Raw genomic sequence first — 26,165 nt, forward strand, 5'->3', positions numbered from 1 at the left:
TCTTCTCTCGAAGCCATACCACTCCTAACACAACACAATATCTTCATGACTTTTCATGCAGCAGACTGGCATTGAGTGCTATAATTTAGTGTTACCCTATAGTGATCCACTCAGGCAGGGGTGCACCTAGTCTTTCTGATGCCTGAGGCGAAAACTGAAACGTCGCCCCGAGGCTCCACCCCCCGCGGGCCAATTTCTTAACCTAACCCCTTTGCCACAATGAAAGCATTCATTGCCCATGGCCCTTCCGCTGCCCCCCTCTCTTGCCCCTACCTGGTGCTGCCTGAGGCCATCGCCTCACCTGGCCTCATTGATGGTGCGCCCCTGCCCTCAGGGTACACATAACATTGAATTTGATGGTAACTCCAAGCTGTTGAGATTTAGGGAACACACGAAGGACCTACCTGACGGGGTTGCTGGTCAGGGAGACTCTTAGGGACTCCAGACAGTTGAGCAGCTTTTCATCGGTTATCCCGGATCGCAGCTCGTGCACGTATTCTTGGGAGGACAGCGTGCACTCGTGCTTGTTGTTCTTCAGGCCGCCCTATGGAAGAAGGAAACATAAGGAGAAAGGTGTGAGAAGCAGGAATGAAAACCACTAGACCTCCAACGAAGGTGGCAACAAACGTGACGTCCAAGCTCTCCTCCTTCAGCTAATCCACCTGCTAGCAAACTGGTTTCTATGCACAGATTGCCTAACAACTAGAACCTGCCATATGGGGTTGTCAGGCAGAGCGTTCATAGCAGCCAGTCAGTCCCAGGATACTTATATCCTCACCTCAAGGTGATCTGATGGCATCAAGGGGATGGAAAACCTTCACAAAACTTTAGGAGGACCTGTCACCGCACCTGAAATGCCTGTTTTACTTAATTCTGCAACATCTTTTCTTAGTGCATTGTGACGTCCCTCAGTTATTCCTCATGGAAATATATGAATATATTGACAACATTCTCCTTGTCAAAGGGCGTGTCTCTACAGAGCCAGCATCGGTCGGGCACGTTCAGTGTGTAGGGGCACGCCCGTAACTGTTAAAAGATAGTTGTCAATGTATTCTTAAATTTCTAGGAGGAATAACTGAGGAATGGTGCAACATAGACTGATAAGAAAAGATGCTCCAGAATTGCGGGGAAGTAATTACTAAGACAGACATGGGGACTTGGAAGTCCGAGGATCATAAAAGTAACTGCAGCATTCTAATAGACTGTACGTTTCAATCCCTCTCCAGTTATAAGATGCCTGCTTGCTGTCAGTGAATGGTTTTATCCAAAGATCACAGAGCTCCTAATGCAACGTCTTAGGCTCGGATGCGGACCCATTCACTTCAATAGGGCCGCAAAAGATGCGGAAAGCACTCCGTGTGCTGTCCGCATCCGTTGCTCCGTTCCGTGGTCCGCAAAAAAAATATAACCTGTTCTATTCTTGTCCGTTTTGCGGACAAGAATAGGCAGTTATAGCAATGGCTGTCCGTGCCGTTCCGCACATTGCGGAACGCACACGGACACCATCCGTGTTTTGCGGATCCGCAGTTCGCGGACCGCAAAACACACAACGGTCGAGTGCATGAGGCCTTATTCTCATTTTAAAAGGGAGCTGTGAAACACCGGGGTCCTGCTCACATAGCTGAGGGTTTGTTACAATGTATCAAAATCTAGTGAGTGGGAGGCAAAGGCTTTTTCTGAACGTCTTGTTGATGTGAAAATGAAAATGTAACGAGTTTAACAAAAATCTAATAAAAAACAAACAAACAAAATAAAAACAATATATCAAAATAGGAGCAGGGATCTCCTTCCAGGAGCAAACTAAAACCAGCAGTGCATTATGACAGTATGTGGGAACTATGTGGCAGTATTACGTGGGCTCTTTAAGGCTACCTGCACACGCTGCGGATTATGTGCGGTTTTTTTCCCTTGCAGATTCTCGAGCGGAGAAACCGCAGCCTAATGCAGCACCAGCAAAGTGTATGCGATTAGACAGACCTCATGTGCACTTTGCTTTTTTCCTTCCGTGTGGAAATTGACCTGCCATTCGGATTTTTTAATTCGCAGCATTTCGATGGTTTGTGCGATTTTTGGTACGGATTTCATCTTTTTCAATGGAAGCGTGAAATCTACGACAAAACCGCATCAAATCCGCAACAAATCTACAAGTAACACGTCCGGATTTGGTGGAAATTCCTGCAGATCTTCTGCAAGTCTGTCCGCAAACCATACGCAGATGGCGATAGGGAGTATTATGTAGACAGTGGGAGTCGTTCAGGCATCATACGGTATGCAGATACAGTGTGGGCTGTGCAGGGCAGTATTACATTGACGTTGTATGGCAGTACTATATGGGTTCTTTAAGGGAGCATTATTTAGAAAGTGCATCACAGAATTTAGGCACTATGTGGTACATTGGTACAATGTGGGTTGTGTACAGCAGTATTACATTGGCACTATATGGCAGTATTACACAAGCTCTTTAAGAGATTACTATTTCGACAGTGCACATCATGTAGGCACCATACAGTATGAAGATACAATGTGGGTTGTGTACTGCAAAATTACATTGAGACTGTATGGCAGTATTATTTGGCCTCTTTTAAGGAGTATTATTTGGACACTGCATATCATTTAATCACTGTACGGTATGTACATACAATGTAATCTGTGTATGGCAGTATTACATTGGCACCATGTGGCAGTATTATTTGGGCTCTTTAAGGGAGTATTATTTAGACACTGCATATCATTTAGGCACCATATGGTATATTGGTACAGTGTGGGCTGTATACGGCGGTATTACCTTGGCACAATATAGCAGTATTACAATGACACTGTATGGCAGTATTATTTGGGCTCTTTAAGGGAGAATTATTTGGACACTGCATATCATTTGATCACTATACGGTATGTACATACAATGTAGGCTGTGTATGGCAGTATTACATTGACACTGTACGGCAGTATTATGTGGGCACTTTGAGGGAGTATTATTTAGACATTGCATATTATTTAGGCACCATATGGTATATTGGTACAGTGGGAGCTGTATACGGCGGTATTACCTTGGCACAATATAGCAGTATTACATTGACACTGTACGGCAGTATTTTGTAGGCTCTTTGAGGGAGTATTATTTAGACATTGCATATTATTTAGGCACCATATGGTATATTGGTACAGTGTGGGCTGCATACGGCGGTATTACCTTTGCATTGTATGGCAGTATTATGCAGTCAGAAATTTAGAAAACAGTTGAAGATGCTAGCAGGGGGAGACATTCTTTGCTTTTTGGCCACAATCATGCCGTTACATAGTGGAAACATCAGTATAATAGTATTAATATTCAAACCATTAGTGCTGTATATTATAACAGCTATATAGTATAGGCAGATATCATAGACCCCCAGACCAGCAGCGCTGGAGTAATGGACATAGAGTATAAAATGCGCCACAGGAAGATTACAAAGTCCCAATCAAGACCTGAAGGACAACCATGGGAGCTGCGATCAGCCATGAGCCTTCTCTGCTAATCAGAGGTTTACACTGGTGCCTTCAGGAGTCATAGCGAGTCGGCTCCCGAGACCTCACTAATTCCTGGGCCTTACGCCGTAAATCCTTCTATATCAGACGCAACGATCCGTGAACCAGAAATGAGAGAGAAAAAAAATCATTTACAATGAATGAAGAATCCAAGAGAGGAGACCTGAAGTCCTACCCTGTGCATCCCTCTAGGGGGCGATCTGACCAGACAGGTCCTGACACTGCACAGTAACCAAATCTAGAGCTCTCTTATTTCTAATATTCTACAGCGCTGTACAAAGATTTCCAAAAATTCTCCATCTACCTTATTACAGGCAACCTCCCCAATATGAGAGCCATCATGCTGATCGGCTGATCGGCAGGCTCCTGGGGGGCTGGGCTTCCATTGACTGCTCACTTTCACTGCAGTGGCCTCTGCAGGTGAAATGTGGTATTACACGCAGCCATTCAGATGGACAGACATTGCAAAAGCCAAAGTTTATTAGAGGCTCTGTGGTTCCTGAGCAGGAGATTCCGCCCTCATCGGATAGGTTAAAATGATTACCCAATCTAGATATATTTGAAAGATAAAAATGACCCCAGAGGTGCAATTCAAAAGTGCTACCCGCGAGCCACCATACCCAGTAAAAGAGCCATTAAAGATCTAAGTAGATTAAAGAAGAAAACTAGATTAATATCAGTGAAAAAAAAAAGTATTCACACCCCAGAACTTTTTATTTTTATTTAGGCAATTACTGTATAAAGGATCTATTATTGAGCTCAATGGGAGCTGAATAAATCTGTATGTAGTGAGCTCCCCCTAGTGGTGACAACAGGCACTCAGGATTATTATTTTCTTTATCTATGCAGTGGATTTGGAGCTTTGTATTAGGGAAAGCAGAACAGGGATACTTAAAAAGATTCATTAATCAGCACAGGGGGACCCCCGTTCCATGGGCCGCTGCTATCTACCGCCCTCGGCCTCCTATCGGCACGAGGATTATTTTTAATTTTTTTCGAGGGGCGATTTGATGACCGTGGCCATTTACAGACTGTCCTCGTCTTATCAAACCTGCAGCGCGTTTCACATATTGCGTAATAAATTATTCAGGTCCTTTACATGTTTCCGGAATCCGCGAGTTAAACTTATCAAAGTGCCGGTGTCATTTATTAATAAGATCCGAGGCGGTGACTGACAGTGTAATAAAGACGTCTCGCGCCTGTCATCCTGCCTGCACGGTGCATCTGCGGGGGTCTGCCGAAAACGGACAAGCGGAGGGAAGGGGGGGTGGCAGGTACGCGGATAGAAGTGGATACAGATGTAAGTATATCTGCCCGCACGGCTTCATTTCCTTTTTTCAAGATCTCAGCTTGCTGTCGGTAAATAGGGCCAGAGCTAAAAACCTGCACAGGGTAAACGCTGGTCAGAGCCGCGGGTTTGTATTCAGGCGGGACAGTCCTAGCAGTGTAAACATCGCAGATGCTTTGATACATTGTATCAGGAGAGGGAAGGGATATTAAATATTTATTCTCCCTGATGATTGCTGAAAACTAAGGTACAGCTTGAAGGAAGTTGCATTTGCTTCATTGTTGCATGGATTATGCTCCAGTCACACCCAGAGCTGCGGCGAATAACCTGCTGGCTTCAGTTAGCATCTCTCTGCAGTTGCTGCTGGTTCAGGTTCTGCACAGAGTATTAGTCATTGATTATACATCCCCTAGAATCCAATGTGTCATCAGTCCTCGGATAAGCCGGTCAGCGCAAATCATGGAGGTCAAGAGGGATCCAGAGTGCAGATCTGGATACTCAAAATCAGTTCCAGAGCAGCAAGACAATAAGATTATAAATGCAGCTTTGATTGTGACTGGAGTATAAAACATGATTCAACAGAAGATTAATGCCAGGTAGCAGATTTTTATGAACTTAGTTCTGGATGTGACCGTAGTATAAAACATGATACAATACAAGGCAGCTCTGGATGTGACTGGAGTATAAAACATGATACAATACAAGATCAATACAAGGCAGCTCTGGATGTGACTGGAGTATATGACATGATACAATACAAGATCAATACAAGGCAGCTCTGGATGTGACTGGAGTATATGACATGATACACTACAAGATCCATATGAGGCAGCTGTGGATGTGACTGGAGTATATGACATGATACAGTATAAGATACATACGAGGAAGCTGTGGATGTGACTGGAGTATATGACATGATACAATACAAGATCAATACAAGGCAGCTCTGGATGTGACTGGAATATGACATGATACAATACAAGATCAATACAAGGCAGCTCTGGATGTGACTGGAGTATATGACATGATACAATACATGATTAATACAAGGCAGCTCTGGATGTGACTGGAGTATATGACATGATACAATACAAGATCAATACAAGGCAGCTCTGGATGTGACTGGAGTATATGACATTAAACACTACAAGATCCATATGAGGCAGCTCTGGATGTGACTGGAATATGACATGATACAATACAAGATCAATACAAGGCAGCTCTGGATGTGACTGGAGTATATGAAATGATACAATACATGATTAATACAAGGCAGCTCTGGATGTGACTCGAGTATATGACATGATACAGTATAAGATACATACGAGGAAGCTGTGGATGTGATTGGAGTATATGACATGATACAATACAAGATCCATGCGAGGCAGCTGTGGATGTGATTGGAGTACACATGATACAATACAAGAGCAATACCAGACAGCAGAATTTTGGTGTTAACTTTGGTTGTGACTGGAGTAGAAGACACAATTCAAAACAAGATCAACACCAGGCAGTAAAAGTCTGAAATTAGCTGCGGTTGTGACTGGAGTATTAAACATGCTTCAGTACAACATTAATACCAGGCAGAAGATTCTGAGCTCTGGATGTGACTGGAGTATAAAACATGATTCATACAAGATGAATATCAGGCAGAACTATGTAGCTACATTTGGCTGGGACTGCTGTATTTGGGTTCTTGTTTGAAAACAGAAAATCGGGCAGATTTCTCGACGTTTCCCCACCAGATCTGCGTCTATTATTTGTGGATTTTGTTGTGGGTTTTTATGCGGTTTTGCTCCGATCTCACTCTTCGCTGCAATGGGTTAATTAAACCGCACACAAAATTGCGCAAACAATTAACATGCAGTGAATTTCTCCTCTCTCACAGCTGGTCAGTCTCCGCACGGAAAAAGACAACGACGTGTATGTAAGATTTCTTGGATCGCATTCGCTTTCGTTGCCCTGTATTACACTACGTTTTTTCTACGCCCAAAAAAAAACATGCATAATCCGCAACGTATGCAGGTACACTAAGGGTCCATTAACACATCCGCGTGTGTTTTGCGGATACATGGATCCGCGGATCCGCAAAACACGGACAGCGGCAATGTGCGTTTCGCATTTTACGGACCGCACATTGCCGGCACTAATAGAATATGCCTATTCTTGTCCGCAATTGCGGACAAGAATAGGACATGTTCTATTTTTTTTCGGGAACTGAATTGCGGACCCGGAAGTGCGGGTCCGCAATTCCGTATCCGGGCAGCACATCGTGCTGCCCCATAGAAATGAATGTGTCTGCAATTCCGTTCCGCAAAATGTGGAACGAAATTGCGGATGTGTGAATGGACCCTTAGATGTGATTCAACGCCACACCAGGCCACAGAATTCTGTAGTTAAAGGCGTTATCCAACCCCTATAATGACCCCCCTAATGCCGCGGACCCTCATATAGGTTATACTTACCTGCTCCCCGGCACCTGCGTAGCTCCTGATCCCCGCGCGGCCACCGCTGCATCTCCCTGTCGCGCGGATCAAAACAGGTGGGGGGTGGACATCCAATGGCAGGCTGCGACGGGGACGAGTCTCCCTATCATCGCGGGTGACACTAGGGAGGCTCGTGTCCCTCGCGGCCTGCTACTGGCTGCTCCCATTATCGCTGGATGTTTGGAGATGCAGCGGTGGCCGTGCGGGGATAAGCGGCCGTGCGGGTGCCATGGAGCAGGTAACTATAACCTACATGAGGTGCCCTGGCATTAGGGGGTCATTATAGGGGTTGAAAAACCCCTATAACTTTCAGCTCGAGATCAACACAAGGGAACAGAATTCTGTAGGTAACTTTGGTTGTGAACGGAGTATAAAATATGATTCAACCTAAGATCAACACCAGGCAGCAAAATTCTGAACTTGGCTATGACTGGATTATCACAGACATGCAAAAAACTGGAGCAAGCCATCTGACTCCTGAATGCAGCTCTGGATGTGACTGGTGCACGGGACATTATGTTGAAGGATATATTGTGTCCTGGTTTAGGGCAGGATGGGGTTAACTCTTGTGCCTTGTGCTGAGCTGAGCGGCTTTGCTGATGAGATGCCACAATAATTACACTTGCTTTTATCAGGAGTATGACAGCGGCATGCATTATGCATCGCAACGTTCTGCCAAAAATCATTTCATAAACACATTTAAATGAGAAACATAGGAACAAATATACAAACTCCTCCCTGACCTGGAAGAAGCGTGAGAGCAGCGGATCCAGCCGCGGGGATCTCGCCACCCACAGCTCGGAGCGAAGCTTCGGAAAAGCCCAGAAATGGATGGAAAATACCGGAACAAATACAGGAAGAAGAGCAGGGTCCGATACAAAGTCTGAGAATCCTTATGTCTGATTCTGGAAAGGCCTCATGCACGCGATTCCGTGTCCGTTGTTCCGTTTTTCGTGATTTTCTGTGGACTTATTGACTTTCAATGGGTCCGTTGAAAACTCGGCTAACGCACCGTTTGTCATCCGCGTCCGTGATCAGTGATTCCAGTCCGTCAAAAAAATATAACCTGTCCTATTTTTTTCACGGAAAATGGTTTGCGGACTCATTCAAGTCAACGGGACCGTGAAAAAACGCGGAGGCGCACAAGATTGTCAACCGCGTCCGTTTTTTCCCTATCATTTGCATGGCAAACTTGACTTAGATTTTTTTTTTTACTTTCCTTCATGTCTGGTGATCCTCCAAAAATAAAGGAAGACACACGGAAACAAAAACGGAAACGGATCACGGAACAACGGAACCCCATTTTGCGGAACGGAACACAACCACGGCTGTGTGCATGAGGCCAAAAGCTGGGTGACGGCGAGCATTACTGCTGTTACCGGCCATCAGCATCCCTAAGGCCCCCTGCACACGAACGTGTGCACCCCGTTGTCGTATTGCGGACCGCATTTGCACGGGTGCCGTTCCGTGGGCATTCCGCATCACGGATGCGGACCCATTCACTTGAATGGGTCCACAAATCCGGAGATGCGGAATGTAAGCACTGAACGGAACCCTACGGAAGCACTACGGAGTGCTTCCGTGGGGTTTTGTCCCGTACTTCCGTTCCGCAAAAACATAGAACATGTCCTATCTTTTTGCGGAACGGCCGGATCGCGGACCCATTCAAGTGAATGGGTCCGCGATCCGCTGTGGCTGCCCCACGGACTGTGTTTGTGCATTGTGGCCCGCATTTTGCGGGCCGCAGCTCGACCACGGGGCGCACATGTTTGTGTGCAGTGGGCCTAAGGCCTCAGGCACACGACCGTACTGTTTTTTGTGGTCCGCAAACCGCAGATCCGCAAAAAACGGAAGGCGCCGTGTTGCCTTCCGCAATTTGCGGAACAGAATGGGCACCGGCAATATTAATGCCTATTCTTGTCTGCAAATCGCGAACAAGAATAGGACATGTTATATTTTTTTTGTGGGGCCGCGGAACAGAGCCACGGATGTGGATAGCACTTGAAATGAACGTGGCTCAGATGCGGACCCAAACAACGGTCGTGTGCATGAGGCCTAACAATTAGTTATACGGGAGTGATGGAGGGACTGGGGGCCGTGTGTGACATCCCGGGGCCTGGAAAAGCTGTGTGATTCTGTGCGAGTGCAGTTTATTATACGTTTCCTGCAAAATTATAATAATAATAATAGATATATAGATAGAGAGATAGATAATATACAGATAGACAGATAGATAGATAGATAATAGATAGAGAGATAGATAGATAGATAGATGTATAGATGGATAGATATGAGATAGATAGATAGATAGATAGATAGGAGATAGATAGATAGATAGATAGATAGATAGATAGATAGATAGATAGATAGGAGATAGATAGATAGATAGATAGATATGAGATAGATAGATAGATAGATAGATAGATAGATAGATAGATAGATAGACAGATATGAGATAGATAGATAGATATGAGATAGATAGATAGATATGAGATAGATAGATAGATGGATAGATAGATAGATAGATAGATAGATAGATATGAGATAGATAGATATGAGATAGATAGATAGATAGATAGATAGATAGGAGATAGATAGATAGATAGATAGATAGATAGATATGAGATAGATAGATAGATAGGAGATAGATATGAGATAGATAGATAGATAGACAGATAGATAAAAATTAAATAGATAATAGATAAATAAATAAATAGATAGATGATAGATAAATAGAGTCTTGAGCGAATCGAGCTTTGGATCAAGTCTATTTGTTCAAAAACGTAGGTTTTAAGGATATTTCCGTACAGCGTTACGTGGAGCCAAACTTCATCTTGGCCGAAGTGATGCGAGACTTGAGCGAATCACTTTGGGATTCTTCATATGTACGTATTGGAAACCATTTTGAAATCGGAATCCGACGTGGGCTCCGGTACTGGTTGCTACTTCGGATTCCTGTTTTAAAATTCTATGGATCAATTGAAGGAACCCAGAAAATGTCCTATTGTTTCTCATCTTACAATTAAATGTATAAAGGAATCTTCCGCACTTCTGCCCGTGTCCCAGGAGATGAGCCACGTTCTCTCCTCACTGGGTCTGACAGTAAGGTAGCTGGCCGCAGCAGCTGCCCCCCCCCCCTGCCCTTCTCCCTGCCCTTGGCTATGTCCCTGCCCCTCGGACTGCCTCCAGCCAAGATGGCACTGATCGGCGAGAGATTAACCCTGTGTTCCCTGCAGGATTTCTACCAGACTGCTTGTAACAGGGTGAGATCGTCTCCTGCTTACTTTTAGCCTTCGCTCTAATACACCTGCACCTGCAGCATTAAGGGGTAAGTCGTTGTCTGTTACCTGGAGGAAGGTGAGCGTGAAAGGTGTCAGATACTGAAGGGAGAGCCCGCAGAGCCGTGACATTCACCCTTCTCGTCAGGCCCTCTCCTATATGATTGCACCACCAATGAGGCCAGGTGAGACAGCATCCAGTAGCGGCAAGAGGAGGGCAGCGGAAGGGCCATGGGCAATGAGCGCTTTCATTGTGGCAAAGGGGTTAGGTTAAGAAATTGGCATGGGGGGGGGTTAGGACTAGGTGCACCCTTGATACCAATTGCCCAAAATGTGATCTAACCTGTCGTGATACCTTCAGACCTAAGCCCGTCCCCACCCCGGGAGCGCGCGGCTCCTTTACCTGGGCGCCGGCAGACAATTGCGTCCAGCAGGTTACGATAATTTGCGCTCTATTTAATAGGGCAGCAGCACAATAACAGCTTAATTAATATTAACATCCTGCTCTGATCCGCAACAAAGGAAGGAAGCGGAAAATGGACGGTTAATAATGGAAGTTTTAATTAGCTTCCCTGCGTGAGATTAATGAAAATTACCAGTGTGCCCATTTGATCTTTGCAAAAATGCCACTAATAATTTGGAGGCTGGCAATTAGCGTATATCACGGCGCAGCAAAGGTAAGTGAGCGCGAGGCTTTATCCCTTAATTCCAGACTCGTTAGGACACAAGTGATTATTCTGCCAAGGCTTTCTACATTTCGGAGCCGCGGTGCAGAAGCACAAAGGGTCAGAGGTAGCGCGGGCCGCGCCGATTTCAGCTCCTTCCTGTTTCCTTCTGCAATAAACTGCAGCATTAAACTCAAAAAGACCTCCCCAATGCCAGGAAATGAGGGTTTAAATCTTGGCTGCGTCCACTTTGCCGCCCAGTGTGAAAAAGTTCCCTTCCTCTCGTGTATATTCACTTTTATTTACAATTGCGGCTCGGAAAACTCATTTTATCTGAAATCAGATTTCAGCCCTTCGTCTCTAATAAAGTGCGGCTCATTATGCGGTGGCGTCTCGGTACACGTGCCGGAATTCTATTAGATGGTGCCAAGTAAACGCTGGAGAAAAGTATTGACAGAAAGGACTCCAGATCAGCTGCATTGTCTGTTAGAGACTGTAGTAGTAGAAATCAGGAGAGGCTGCTGCTCTGCTCCATGCTTTACACTGCCACTCTGCACTATCAAGGCACAGTTATGATCTGCATTGTCTGTTAGAGCCCATGGTAGTCTGAAATCCTCCTTCTATCTCATTAGTCGCTTAGAATTCTGCTCTATTCATTTTCCATGCTTTACAGTACTGCTCTGCTCCAAGAAGACACAGTTAGAGCTCATGCACCCAAACGTGTGCCGGCCGTGCCCGTATCGTGGCCCGCAAACAGTGGGTCTGCAATATACAGGCCCTGGACGTTTGTTCACTTAAATAGGTCCACAAACCGGACGGTGGGGTGCAGAACGGAGGCATGGAACCCCGCGGAAGCGCTACGGAGCGCTTCCGTGAGTTTTTTTGTCCGTACCTCCGCATTTTTTGGCGGTGTGGACGGATCACAGACCCATTCAAGTTGAATAGGTCTGCTGCATCCATCTGTGCCAGCCACACACGGACGGTGCCCATGCACTGCCGTCCCAATGCCCCCGGAAAGGGCGCGTGCATGGGTCCTTATGAGCAGTGACTCCAGTATAGCTCCATTGTCTATTGGAGTCTGTGGCAGTCGGAAATCCACCATGATTCACACTGAAGCTCTGCACCATTTAGGCAACATTCACATCTTCGTATGGAGATCCAGCAGGCTGTACTGACATCTTGCAGGATCTGGATCCTCTACTTTACTGCCTTGACTGTAATGGGATCCGGCAGTGATCCGGCGGCTTTCCAGCATAAATGGTGGGTTTCGGACGGACAGAAACCCTCGTGTGCAACATTTTATTGTCTGGCCGTCACCCAAGATTTGCGCTGGATCCCAGTTATGATACACAGTGACTCCAGCTCACCTGTTGGAGTCACAGGTAGTCTGAAATCGACCTCCTGTCTCATTAGTGGCTCAGACTGTACAGTGCAGCTCGGCTTGTTTAGATAGGCTACTGTGGAGAAGCACAAGCTCAGCGGGTACAGCACATGGAGCGTTAGGGATACGGCAGCATATCGAGCCTCTGATGAGTCAGCAGGTGGATTTCAGTAGACCTCCTATCCCAATAAACAATGCACTGAAGACGATCAACCCACTATCTCCCCTCCGTCACTACCCACATGCACCTCTGTTTGCCATCTACATGCTAGAAGGCATTAATGCCATTTACCAGCTTTCCATCACAGCGCTGCCTGCACCTACCACCAGGGGGAGCTCACTGCATAGGGATTTATACAGCTTATAATAAAAGGAATACTGTATGCTGTGAGCTCCCTCTAGTGGAGGCAGAGTTTTAATACTTAATTTAAGCTTGCAGTGGATTCAGAACACGGAATTCTAAAAAAAATAAAAAAATAATAAAGGGTTTTGTCTGTTAGAACAATATGTTACTTAATTAATCAGCACAGAAGTGTGTACCTGTCCCAGACAAAAACTCTAAATGATAGGTAAAGGAGCAAAACATCTGAAACTCCGAAATGAGGACACAAGGGATATAAGAGCGACATTTTCATAACTTTTTTATGAGCATAGGCATCTTATGTGAACATGCCTATTACTTTGTTATGCAAATGCATTCTATGGAAACATGCTGACATATGGCCTGGAAAGGAACATTTACAAAAATTAGATATTTAAAGTGAAAATTTTTTAAAAAATGTGACTTTAAGTAAAATAAGCTGCAGATAATTGAAAATTCGTGACAGGAGACGTAGAAACAAAACTTGCAAATTGATTTCTGATGGTAAACATCTACTATTAGCTCTTAAACAGATGCCGCCTCGTCAGATTGCTGCAAATGACAAGTTCATTACCATAAAAAGCTCAATCATAACGACGTTGTATATTGGGATTCAGGAAAGGAATGGGGGAGAGGGCTCAGTTCTCACCTTAAATAAAAGCGGTTATAGACAACTAAAAAAACATGGCTGCTACCAGCAACAGCGCCACGGCTGTGCCCAGGTTGAGTATGGCAACTCTAATGAAGTACACAGGGACAGCACTGTACAATACAAGGGACACTATAGTCCAATTTGATACATTAGGTACAGTGGAGGATCTGAGGGGGCGGTCTCTGACAGAGGTGAATGCCCCACCTCCGAGGACCAGCACGAGGCATAACACAGTGAATCAACCTTCTCTGTAGTTCACATTAATATTGCACTGAGGTCCCAGGATTAAAACCAACCAGGGGCAACATGGAAACAGTCCTTAGGCTTGTAGCGGGTTGCTCTGGTTTCTCCAGTTCCCCGTCTGATTAACCTTTTGGCTTCCTATGAGAATGGCCCCAGCCGCTGTATAAGATAAGGATAGGGACGAATGGGAGTGATTGTAATATATGTGGAATCTGTCAGCTACAGGAAATAGAAGATTCCATCTGAGGTCCAAATTTCTGTGCTGTGCATAATATGTATTTTATAAAAACAACAAAGGAGAGAAAAGAAAAAAGAATGCAGCGCTCAAGCTTGAAAAAGCGCAACAAGCGTGAAACGGATGTTGCCGCCTAGCTGTGTTTTGTCCGCATGACGCTGACCTTTTTATGTAAATAAAGCTGCTAAGAGTATTTTTTGGTGAGTGCCACATTCTTTTTTCTTTTCGCTCCTTTGTTGCAAACACTACTTGTTTTTCATGCTGAGCACCACCGCTACTCACATTCGATCAGTGCAGCACTAAATTAAATCCCACACCTACAGCAGTGCCGGCCGTATCCTCTACACATTACTACTGTATTTTATAGAAGTTTGATCTTTTTTTGTGACATAAAGCTCCAAATCCCCAGCTTTTCAATATGCTGCTAATACAAATGATACATTCTTGCAGCCCCCACTAGGGTGTGCTTAAGACTTTACTGCATGCTGCTTCAATGAGTTCAATGTACTAACAGTGTGCAGTGAGCTCCCCCTAGTGGTGGCTGCAGGCAGCAGGATTTTTACGATTTAACCCTACCTGAATGCAGGGAGTTTGAAAGGTTCTAGTGTTACAGTATACATAAAGAAATAATCAGTACAGATTTTTTTAAACTCATTTATATAATAAAAAGTTGTGTTCGGGGGTTTACAGTTTCTGTTCTTTGCATAATGTATATTTTATAGGAGCTCGAGCTTTCTCTGATACAAATCCCCAAATCCTCAGCTTTTCAATATGCTGCTGATAAAAGTATAACTTCTTGAAGCCACCACTAGGGGGAACTCAAGAGTTTACCGCATACTGCTTCAATGAGTTCAATGTATTAACAGCTTGCAGTGAGCTCCCCCTAGTGGTGACTGCAGGATTTTTACCATTTAACTCAACCTCTATGCAGCAAGTTTAGTGCACAATATCAGAAGAAAATATACAATGCTATAAAATACATTGGGGAAAAAAAAATCAGTACAACTCTGCCTGCTATTAGTGAATAGGAACCTTTTGGGTTATATCCAGAGGCCGAAAATCCCCATACAAACCAAATGCTTCCTACGACTATCCAGTGGATACGTGATAAATTCTTAAAGGGGCATTCAGGTAGGTAAAGCTTTTCCCTGTCAGATCAGTGGGGGTCTTACCGCCGTACCCCCTGCAGCTCCCCTGAAATGTGAGCCGAGCACTTTAATTGGCTATATCTGGAATGTGCGACCACCCGCCTTGGTCATTTCAGGGGAGTTGCAGGAGGTCAATGGACTATCTCAGGTATTGCAGTTTAACCCCTTTAAAACTGAATGAGGCTAAGGGTACATTCACAGGACAGTGAAATAAAAATGACCATTAAAAACAGGTACTCTGTCAGTTTTTTCATGGATATTTTGCATCCATTTTCTGGCCCTCTATCCATTTTTAACAGACATTTTCCATCCGTTATCAGCCTTTCAAAAATGACCATTAAAAACTGATGAATTTCATAGGTTTACATTTTTTTTTGTTAACCTCCAACCCCTGCAGTGCCATCAGTGTCAATTATGCCCCCTCTGTAGTATATATTGGCCCCCATAGTGCCTCCAGTATATATTATGTGACCCTTATGCTCCCAGTTTCTATAATACCCCCCCTTAGTTCCCCTAGCATATATATTGGCCCCCATAGAGCCTCCAGTATATATTATGCGCCCCCTTATGCTCCCAGTTTCTATAATACGCCCCTTAGTTCCCCCAGCATATATATTGGCCCCCATAGTGCCTCCAGTATATATTATGGGCCCCTTATGCTCCCAGTTTCTATTAAAAAAAACTCAGTTCCCCCAGCATATATATTGGCCCCCATAGTGCCTCCAGTATATATTATGCGCCCCCTTATGCCTTATGCTCCCAGTTTCTATAAAACCCCCCTCAGTTCCCCCAGCATATATATTGGCCCCCATAGTGCCTCCAGTATATATTATGCTCCCCTTTATGCTCCCAGTTTCTATAATACCCCCCTCAGTTCCCCCAGGATATATATAGGCCCCCATAGTGCCTCCAGTATATATTATGCGCCCCTTTATGCTCCCAGTTTCTATAATACCCTCCTCAGTTCCCCCAGGATATATATAGGCCCCCATAGTGCCTCCAGTATATATTATGCACCCCCTTATGCTCCCAGTTTCTATTAAAAAAAACTCAGTTCCCCCAGCATATATATTGGCCCCCATAGTGCCTCAATATATATTATGCGCCCCTTATGCTCCCAGTTTCTATAATACCCCCCTTAGTTCACCCAGCATATATATTGGACCCCATAATGCCTTCAGTATATATTATGCGCCCCCTTATGCTCCCAGTTTTTATAAAAAAACCCTCAGTTCCCCCAGCATATACATTGGCCCCCATAGTGCCTCCAGTATATATTATGCGCCCACTTGTGCTCCCAGTTTCTATAATACCCCCCTCAGTTCCCCCAGGATATATATTGGCCCCCATAGTGCCTCCAGTATATATTATGCGCCCCGTTATGCTCCCAGTTTCTATAATACCCCCCTCAGTTCCCCCAGGATATATATAGGCCCCCATAGTGCCTCCAGTATATATTATGCACACCCTTATGCTCCCAGTTTCTATAAAAAAAATCCGTTCCCCCAGCATATATATTGTCCCCCATAGTGCCTCAGTATATATTATGTGCCCCTTATGCTCCCAGTTTCTATAATACCCCCCTTAGTTCCCCCAGCATATATATTGTCCCCCATAGTGCGTCAGTTTATATTATGCGCCCACTTATGCTCCCAGTTTCTATAATACCCCCCTCAGTTCCCCCAGGATATATATTGGCCACCATAGTGCCTCCAGTATATATTATGCGCCCCGTTATTCTCCCAGTTTCTATAATACCCCCCTCAGTTCCCCCAGCATATATATTCGCCCCCATAGTGCCTCCAGTATATATTATGCGCCCCTTATGCTCCCAGTTTCTATAATACCTCCCTCAGTTCCCCCAGGATATATATAGGCCCCCATAGTGCCTCCAGTATATATTATGCACCCCTTATGCTCCCAGTTTCTATTAAAAAAAACTCTGTTCCCCCAGGATATATATTGGACCCCATAGTGCCTCCAGTATATATTATGCGCCCACTTATGCTCCCAGTTTCCATAATACCCCCCTCAGTTCCCCCAGGATATATATTGGCCCCCATAGTGCCTCCAGTATATATTATGCGCCCCGTTATGCTCCCAGTTTCTATAATACCCCCCTCAGTTCCCCCAGGATATATAATGTCCCCCTAATGCTCTCCAGTATAATATTATGCACCCTCTTATGCTCCCAGTTTCTATAAACCCCCCCTCAGTTCCCCCAGCATATATATTGGCCCCCATAGTGCCTCTAGTATATATTATGTGCCCCTTATGCTCCCAGTTTCTATAAACCCCCCTCAGTTCCCCCAGCATATACAATGTCCCCCTAATGCTCTCCAGTACATATTACAGCCCCATTTGCTGAATGCAGCAGTGCCTGACACTCTGAGCATGGTCATGTGACGTCACATTGGGGCGTCAGGTCCTGCTGCCACCAGTGTGGAGGAAGTGTTCCAGAGTGCCTGTGGCGAGGTGAACATTTAATTTCTTTCCTTTTTTTTTTTTCTTACTGAAAAGGTCCTTTATGTACTAATTTTTAAAGGCTGTTAGATGGGCGCAGTCCTGTTAAAAACAAGCTCATTGATTTCAATGAGGTCCGTCCAGCCGTGAAAACATGACATGGACATGTCCTATTTTTTGAAAGCCTCTCTGACCCCATGGACTGCAGATGGTTCTGAAAATGGCTGTGTAACGAACGTACCCTAATGTCCTAGGCCTGCGGAAGCCTCCATAGCATTGTGTACTGCACGTCGGCTTAGAAAATGTAACAAAACAGCGAAAGTCACAAAGTCCCCGATACAATGTATCTCTGTGCAGCAGACTTCGGCGCTGTGACTTGATGTGATTAGAGCATCTCGTATCTAATCCATCTCTACCGGATTACAGAAATATCATATCCAGCGCTATCAGAGGTGTCACCTATTGTTCTCTAATCTCCTCACCTAACACTAAGACGCTTCTCCTCACGTCTTTTTGTATACACGTCGCTTCCTTAATGTACAAATAGTTGATCTGCCAAGAAAGCTTAAGGCAGACAGAGTTTATTTATTTTGCGAGTTGGCACTTCTGAAATGCTGAGTTAAACAAAAAGCTGTTTTTTTCTTCTTCTATAAAGTGGGAAATGAAGACAACGGGGTGAATATTCTAACACAAGGATATTTATTAGACTTGGTAATAGGGGAGCCGTTCCAAACGAAACTGAAAACAATGAAGCTGCGATCTGCTCTCCCAGCACAAAGATTTGTGGAAAGTGCTGCAGTTCTCATCTACAGCAGGAGAGTCTGCAAAGCTACGGACATGTAAACTAGGGTTGATCGAATCGAATCCAAGGAAGTGGAATTTGATCCGAATTTCAGGATAAATTCGATTTGCCGTAAAGCCGAATTTTCTCATGCTTACCTAAAATAGTGTAAAGAAAACAAAAAGTTCATACGTGCCTCCTCCATTTGCTCGTGACAGACCGGCCATCGCCATCTTGATCAAAGATCTTGGCCAAAATCCTGTGCGTGGTGACTAGTAGTCACCAGTCCGCCGGCATGACATCATCTAGGGCTGCGTGAGATTTTGCACCAGATCTTCAAGCAAGATGGTGGCGACCGGCCTGTCGTGAGCAAATGGAGGTGTTAAGTACGATAAAAAAATTCTGTTAATTTTACACTATTTTTACTCCCCCAGATTCCGCGATCATGTATGAACACGGCGTCTGAGGGGTACAATGACAGGGAAAGCGCTATTACAGAACCCTGTAATTGCACCCACAACTTTTTTAAAAATGCACTTCATGACAAACTAATTTGTCACAAAGCTAATGTTTTTGTAAAATTCGGTGAAGCAGCCAAATCAAATTTTTAAGAAATTCGCTCATCTCTAATGCAGACTAGTGTTGGTCGAGCACCAAAGTGCTTGTGTGCTCTGGTGCTCGAGTAGAACACTTCCTGATGCTCTACAGAGCACCCGAGCACAATGGAAGTCAATGGGAGAACCCCAGGCAGAGGGGAGGGTGTCAGGACTCTAGTTCGGCTTAGGAGTCCCTGCTCTGACTCCATATATAGCTATGTCCATATATCGAGTCAGTGCGTGGGGACACCCAGTGTATTTAAATCTAATTTAGCCTCTATTTCTGAAAAGTTTCTGGCGGGATTCGAACTCACAACCTTCTACATTACAGCCAAGAATTACTACTAGTAAGTATTCCTATATAGCAGAAGTCTCTTTTTTTTTTAAATAGTAACTGGCCATGCAGCTCTATAGTGTAGTGGTTAAGATTCTTGGCTGTAATGTAGAAGGTTGTGAGTTCGAATCCCGCCAGAAACTTTTCAGAAATAGAGGTTAAATTAGATTTAAATATACTGACTCAAGCATCGCGCTCGAGCACACGCGATATTCCACCGAACACCGCAATGAGCCGAGCATAGCGATGTTCGACTCGAACTGGTGTTGGGCAGAGCATGCTCGCCCACTACTAATGTAGACTCCTTGAAGGAAGAACCAGACTACGGTCACACATCGAGGATGTGACGCAGATTGCTGTGCAGAATGCGTGAAACTTTCCAGTGAATGACACTCCACTTACATGTAGCGGAAAAAATCTATTCAGTTCTTTGTCAACTTTGCGATATGTGAGCATAATGAAAGACAACGGGTCTAAACCTCATGTGGATCCATGGCCAGACTCAGATTTCTAGCACAGTAGGCAAAAACTCAATTGTAAACATAGCCTAATGGAAGAACTTGGACTTAGGAGAAGTAACTCTTGGCACACTGTTCTATAGGAGGATACTGCCATTAACCCATAACCAAGAGCAGGCAACGTTTAGATTTTTACCAAGTCTCCCACTCCTTTTAAAGGAAATATGTGAGACCAGCTACCCTAAATGTCATAGATATTAGCCATGGCACCAGTCTGGGTCTTGTTGAGTTGAGATCTGAGTCTAGTTCCTCATGAACAATATGACCCATTGCTGATCGACATAGTGCTGAACAATGGAAGGTGGAAACCAATGCTCATAAGAACTTTCTCTCCTACAATGGATGAGGAGAGGAGTGACCAAGCACCAGGCTTTCCAATTACTTGGATGATATGATGACCAAGTAGCCCCACTGTAACCTTGCTATGGGCCAGCTTCTGTCCGCAACTGGTCTCACCTCCCCATAAACGGAAACCAAGCTGAAGCCTGACAACAGAAACCAGTAGAAAGGGTTTGAGGCGAGGTTATACGTTTTTGCTGCATCCTGGCTTTGCAGTAGCGCCCTCATTCTCCATGGAAGCTGCTCTGGCATCAGAACCCATGCATGGCATGACCTACTGAGAGGTAAGAAAACCAAAAAGCCATCACATTATATTAAGAGCTTGAGTGTCTGCTCTATACCTTTTCATTTCAATCAGGCACTGAATAAAAGCCACCTAAGAAAAGGAGGATCAAGAGGTTAGAGAATAATGGAAACATAAAATATAAAAAAGCGAATATTTCAAAAACTCCCATCAAGACTCACTCAGGAATAGACATCAAGTGTTATTTCTGGTATGAATCCCATGGTTACACAAACTGCTCTTTCAGCCAGAAGGTCACTCCACTTAATGATTTTCACTTAAACATAAAAGAACTTTCTTTCAATTACCGACCTCAGCTGGAACGGCTTGGAGAAAGAGAAGTTACTTTAACTTTTTTAGGAACTAAGGACAATATGCAGAAAAAGTAATATCTTTCCAACATGAACCTAAAGAAGAGTTGCCATTTCGAAGATAACTGATATCTCCATTACTTCTACTTCCACCATGAAATCCACAACAAATCCACAGCAATGTGCGGCATGAACCTGCATGTGCATTTTGCTGTATGACGTTCTAAGGATATGTGTGGTCCAGCAGGTGTGGAAATTCTCCGCAGTGCGTGGATGAGTTTTTTTTAAATCTCATCCACTTTGTTTATTCTTCAAATGCCATGGATGAACTTTCCGCATGCAACAGCTACATTGTTACCACGGTAAAAATTATATACCGTACATCCGACCTTTCCAGTTTCCAACATACAGTTTTTCCTGAAGAAGGCAAAGCAAACAAGCCATCAATCCCCTCCAGTCTACTCAGTACCAGGTTTGCGCTGAAGTCATGGCATTCCAGCGATATATATAATGATTCAAGATGGTTGTCTAAACTATGTGTCACCAACTGCTCCATGTCAGAGCACTTCAGTTGACCATGGCGCTCCGAAGCATAAATTCGACCCATCAATCTGTGCTTATGTAGTGACACCAAAGGAATGATGTGGTTTGCAGGTGAGGAGCAAAACTGCCGAGGCTGCACCAGAATCTCATGAATATGCTGATGAGACGCAGCTGTCTGACCATCCGAGCTGCCGAGAAACAGCACAGAAACAAAAATGTTGCACCTGAAAATTAATGGAAATTTAACTGTACAATCTGTTGGGAATTAATTTTATTTAAAGACACTCAAAGGATGACACGCTTTCTTTGCTTCATCGACTTTCCAGAAATGTCAATCCTAGAATTCAGGGCGTAATTATAAAGAGATAAAACATGAAAAGTGACAAGAAGAATGGCGGCTCCACATGTGCGCATCATATGGGCTGATCGGTCCTGACCACAGAAGATAAAAAAGGGAAATCTAAGAGGAGCTGCCTACACGTGACCATTGTAATAGACCAAGTAGGGACCATATGAATCGGCCCATGCTAGACCAACCTTAGCCAAATGGAGTACCAAGCCAATAAAATTGTTTTAAGAAAATGTCTTAATATTTTATAACATTGCAACAGTGAACTTTGCAAGTATTTAGGCTGATGTGATATCACTTGACCCCACCCATGAGGAACAACCAACCTATCCACACCAAGTATGTTTTTGGAACTTCAAGGGAGATATGCTGGGGGACATATATCATGACCTGATCAGCTCTGTGCAGCCCCAAACCACCCACTTTTTGTAAAAAAAAAAAAAAAGTGGTGGCCTGGGGCAAAACTTTGTACAAGCAGAACATGGACCAAACTTAGCAATTTTTTATGCCAGTTTTCTGGCCGACAGGGGTTGATAAATGTCCCCCATTATGCTTTGGAAAGAGTCCTAGCAAGATTTGATACAGACAGAGGCAGAGTTATATTAGGTACAATAATAGCAGTTGATCTTGGCAAGTCTGCATGTTGGAGCCCCAAATCCCCCCTATCTCACATAAAAAGACACAAGTGGCACATGGGGTAAGTGGGGGGGCTCTGCTATAGATTTTGCACTTGGGTCCAAGAGCTTGAAGTTACCTGTTTACAAACAGATGAATGAGAGAAGTAAGAAATAACTTGAGCTGATGTGACATCACCTGCCTCCGCCCATGAGTAAGAACACTCCAACCCCCACAGAGCATTTAAAAAAAAATCAAAGTAGATCTGTGTCACGGATGGTGTAACAGAAAACAAGAAGTTACAAATAAGGATCCGACTGGCTTGATCCGAAACTAAGGAACAAAAGGGTGACCCCTATTTAAACCCTGAAACTCTCCCTGTCTTCTCAGCCCATGCAAAGATCTCTATGATAGAAAATTGCATGCCCTCGTGGCTCAACTGTATGAGACCTGAACACCCTATAATAGTGAGGGGACATGACCACCGGCTCCCTACACTTAATACGGAGGGAGTCAGGGTCACCTAGGATCAAGCAAACAGGAAAACACAAATAAATGAACAGACTCATCTGTAGAAGCATCAGTTGTAGCATCCAGCATGCACACACTCCAGGAAGTTGTATAAACCGCAAAGTGATGCAGTATGGGAGGGGATTTAAAGGGATGCAATCAGTGCAACTACATGACAGCTGAGAGAGGGAAACGAGATGACAAAACGAAAGCAAAACAAAAGAACCTCAAGCAGGAGGTTCTGAAGAACGTCCGTCAGAGCTTCTCAGATGTCTGGCAGTGACAATCTGCAGGCCACTTGTTGCCCTGTTTTAAAGTTAGCTGTTCTCTATTCTAATTCATTGCAGGACAAAAGGTGATATCTAAATAAATGTGAAAAAAGGTATAGTAGTGCTCCGCAGTAGTGCCATGAAAGAAAAGGCAATATGTCTTAAAGCGTCCTCTTCTGGAGGAGTGTTGAACGGTTCGGTGCACATGTAGATATAAGCGATTAGGCTTCCTGTACCTGCTCATCTTCCAAGCACTTTCAGCCCTGGTGCTGAAGAGGAAATAGCCAGGAAGGTGGTCCCAAGAGTACAGTGTCACTGCCACCATCCTGGGAGCCGTGGAGGAAGCAGCTACTGCTGGTACCCAAAGACCAGCATTGTGGTCAGTGAGGTGTAACGACTTATGGTCCTCCATGCCACTACATACCAGTTTATACCATTCGTCAGAAATTGGCCAACCCCTTTAAGAATGAAGAATGGTGAGATTAATTAGATTCTACACCCGAATCGGTCACCACCAAATTGATTTCAGCAGAGATGTCGAGCTCCCGATCACAAAAATGCAGAATAAAATTGTACTAAACCTCATAAATATAGAATTTAGGACCTAAAAATAACAACGTCCAAAGAAACTTGGATCAATGCTCTTTTTGGCGATCCTCTCGGTCAACATTTTGCTTTGCTCCTATTTGCCTATTTAACCCTTTATCAAGACAATTAGACCAAGTTGTTAGGGTTCAAACCCAGTGGAGGACCTAGGTGAAAAAAGGGGCGTTTGTGCAGAAAGTAACTGTGTTCCTGCTCTTTTTTGTTGACTTATTGCTCCAGCGCCGTCTCCCGTATAAGAAGCTTCTCTTTCATAACTCCTGACACAGAAGGAGGAGAAGAGAGAAAACTATTTCTGAACCAGTTGCTAAGACCACGCTCTTTTAGCTTGTCAATCACCAGATGATAGCTCGTCACTGGGGACGATTCCAGCCGAGAATTACTCTTCAGCGAATAAGAAAGATCATCCAATATAGATCTGAGGTCATCCCCAAGCCTTGGAAAAACATCGGCAGTAATTAACGGCCACAAATTCACCGAATCTGCTGCTAAATACATTGTATTTGTGGCCTCTTGTCTAGAAGAAGATTATCACAAAGTCAAAAATGTAATAGGATCAAACTGACTGCTGACTCCGGCCCCAAAGGGACAAGATGACCCTCATTCAATCTTATTGGTGCAATTACAAGCAAGGCAAGGGATACCAGGAGCTCTGCATGGGAAGTATGGATTTTTTATACTTTTGTATGAAAGTTAAATATTTAAAGTTGGCCTCAGTGCGGTTACTTTACGAGAGTGGCGTAGACGGTGCACAGCGCAAAATGCCCAAATATCTGCTTTCCAAATACCAATAATTATGAAAGCACAACTGATCCCTGAATGGATAAGTAATGTATGTACACAGTGACTGCACCAGCAGACTAGTGAGTGCAGCTCTGGAGTATAATACAGGATGTAACTCAGGATCAGTACAGGGTAAGTAATGTATGTACACAGTGACTGCACCAGCAGAATAGTGAGTGCAGCTCTGGAGTATAATACAGGATGTAACTCAGGATCAGTACAGGATAAGTAATGTATGTACACAGCGACTGCACCAGCAGAATAGTGAGTGCAGCTCTGGAGTATAATACAGGATGTAACTCAGGATCAGTACAGGATAAGTAATGTATGTACACAGCGACTGCACCAGCAGAATAGTGAGTGCAGCTCTGGAGTATAATACAGGATGTAACTCAGGGTCAGTACAGGATAAGTAATGTATGTACACAGTGACTGCACCAGCAGAATAGTGAGTGCAGCTCTGGAGTATAGTACAGGATGTAACTCAGGATCAGTACAGGATAAGTAATGTATGTACACAGTGACTGCACCTGCAGAATAGTGAGTGCAGCTCTGGAGTATAATACAGGATATAAGTCAGGATCAGTACAGGATAAGTAATGTATGTACACAGTGACTGCACCAGCAGAATAGTGAGTGCAGCTCTGGAGTATAATACAGGATATAACTCAGGATCAGTACAGGATAAGTAATGTATGTACACAGTGACTGCACCAGCAGAATAGTGAGTGCCGCTCTGGAGTATAATACAGGATGTAACTCAGGATCAATACAGGATAAGTAATGTATGTACACAGTGACTGCACCAGCAGAATAGTGAGTGCAGCTCTGGAGTATAATACAGGATGTAACTCAGGATCAGTACAGGATAAGTAATGTATGTACACAGTGACTGCCACCAGCAGAATAGTGAGTGCAGCTCTGGAGTATAATACAGGATGTAACTCAGGATCAGTACAGGATAAGTAATGTATGTACACAGTGACTGCACCAGCAGAATAGTGAGTGCAGCTCTGGAGTATAATACAGGATGTAACTCAGGATCAGTACAGGATAAGTAATGTATGTACACAGTGACTGCACCAGCAGAATAGTGAGTGCAGCTCTGGACCAGCTGTTCCTGAGCTGCGATTACCTGTGGGTGTGGTCGCCTGTGGCTGTGTGTAGCTGCTGCTGCTGCTGCTGCTCCTGAGCGTTTGGAGGAAAATCTATCCACCTGAGGCCGGCTCTCTCCTCCCCAGGGGGAGAGTGGGTTCTCAGGCATGAGCGAGGGAAGCAAGCCCCAGGCTCCTGTTCCCAGCGGCAGGCCTTCAGGGGACAGGAGAAGCCAGCGTTTGGCCTGCATGGAGGACTCAGGGGTAAGAAGATCTGGCAGGAGTCGCAGTAATGTGGCTTCTGTCTCCCCTGAGTCTGAGGGTAGTAGGAAGAGCCGCAAGGCTGGATCCGCTAAGGAGGACCCGAATGCCAGCATGGGTGAGAGTGGCCCTTCCGGGGCCCAGCAAAAGCCGAGTGTTCACGGAGGTGAAGCAGATCTTGAGGAGGAAGGCTGGGGCGTACTGAGGGCCCGGGAGTCCATTTCCACCTACGGATCCCGGGTCATGAGCCA

The 26,165-nt window shown here is 44.6% G+C and overlaps 1 protein-coding gene across 4 annotated transcripts in view; it reads right to left on the reverse strand.

Annotated features, from left to right (window-relative positions):
• Positions 1-26,165, reverse strand: part of DIAPH2 (diaphanous related formin 2) — a 1,273,340-nt gene that overhangs the window by 1,040,173 nt on the left and 207,002 nt on the right. For all 4 annotated transcript variants that reach the window (XM_044268818.1, XM_044268816.1, XM_044268815.1 and 1 more), the window contains one exon: positions 405-544. In XM_044268818.1, coding sequence (XP_044124753.1) covers positions 405-544 — 140 coding nt within the window. The remainder of the gene's footprint in view (positions 1-404; positions 545-26,165) is intronic.

This window comes from Bufo gargarizans, chromosome 9 (genome assembly GCF_014858855.1).
Source record: "Bufo gargarizans isolate SCDJY-AF-19 chromosome 9, ASM1485885v1, whole genome shotgun sequence".
Taxonomy (NCBI): domain Eukaryota; kingdom Metazoa; phylum Chordata; class Amphibia; order Anura; family Bufonidae; genus Bufo; species Bufo gargarizans.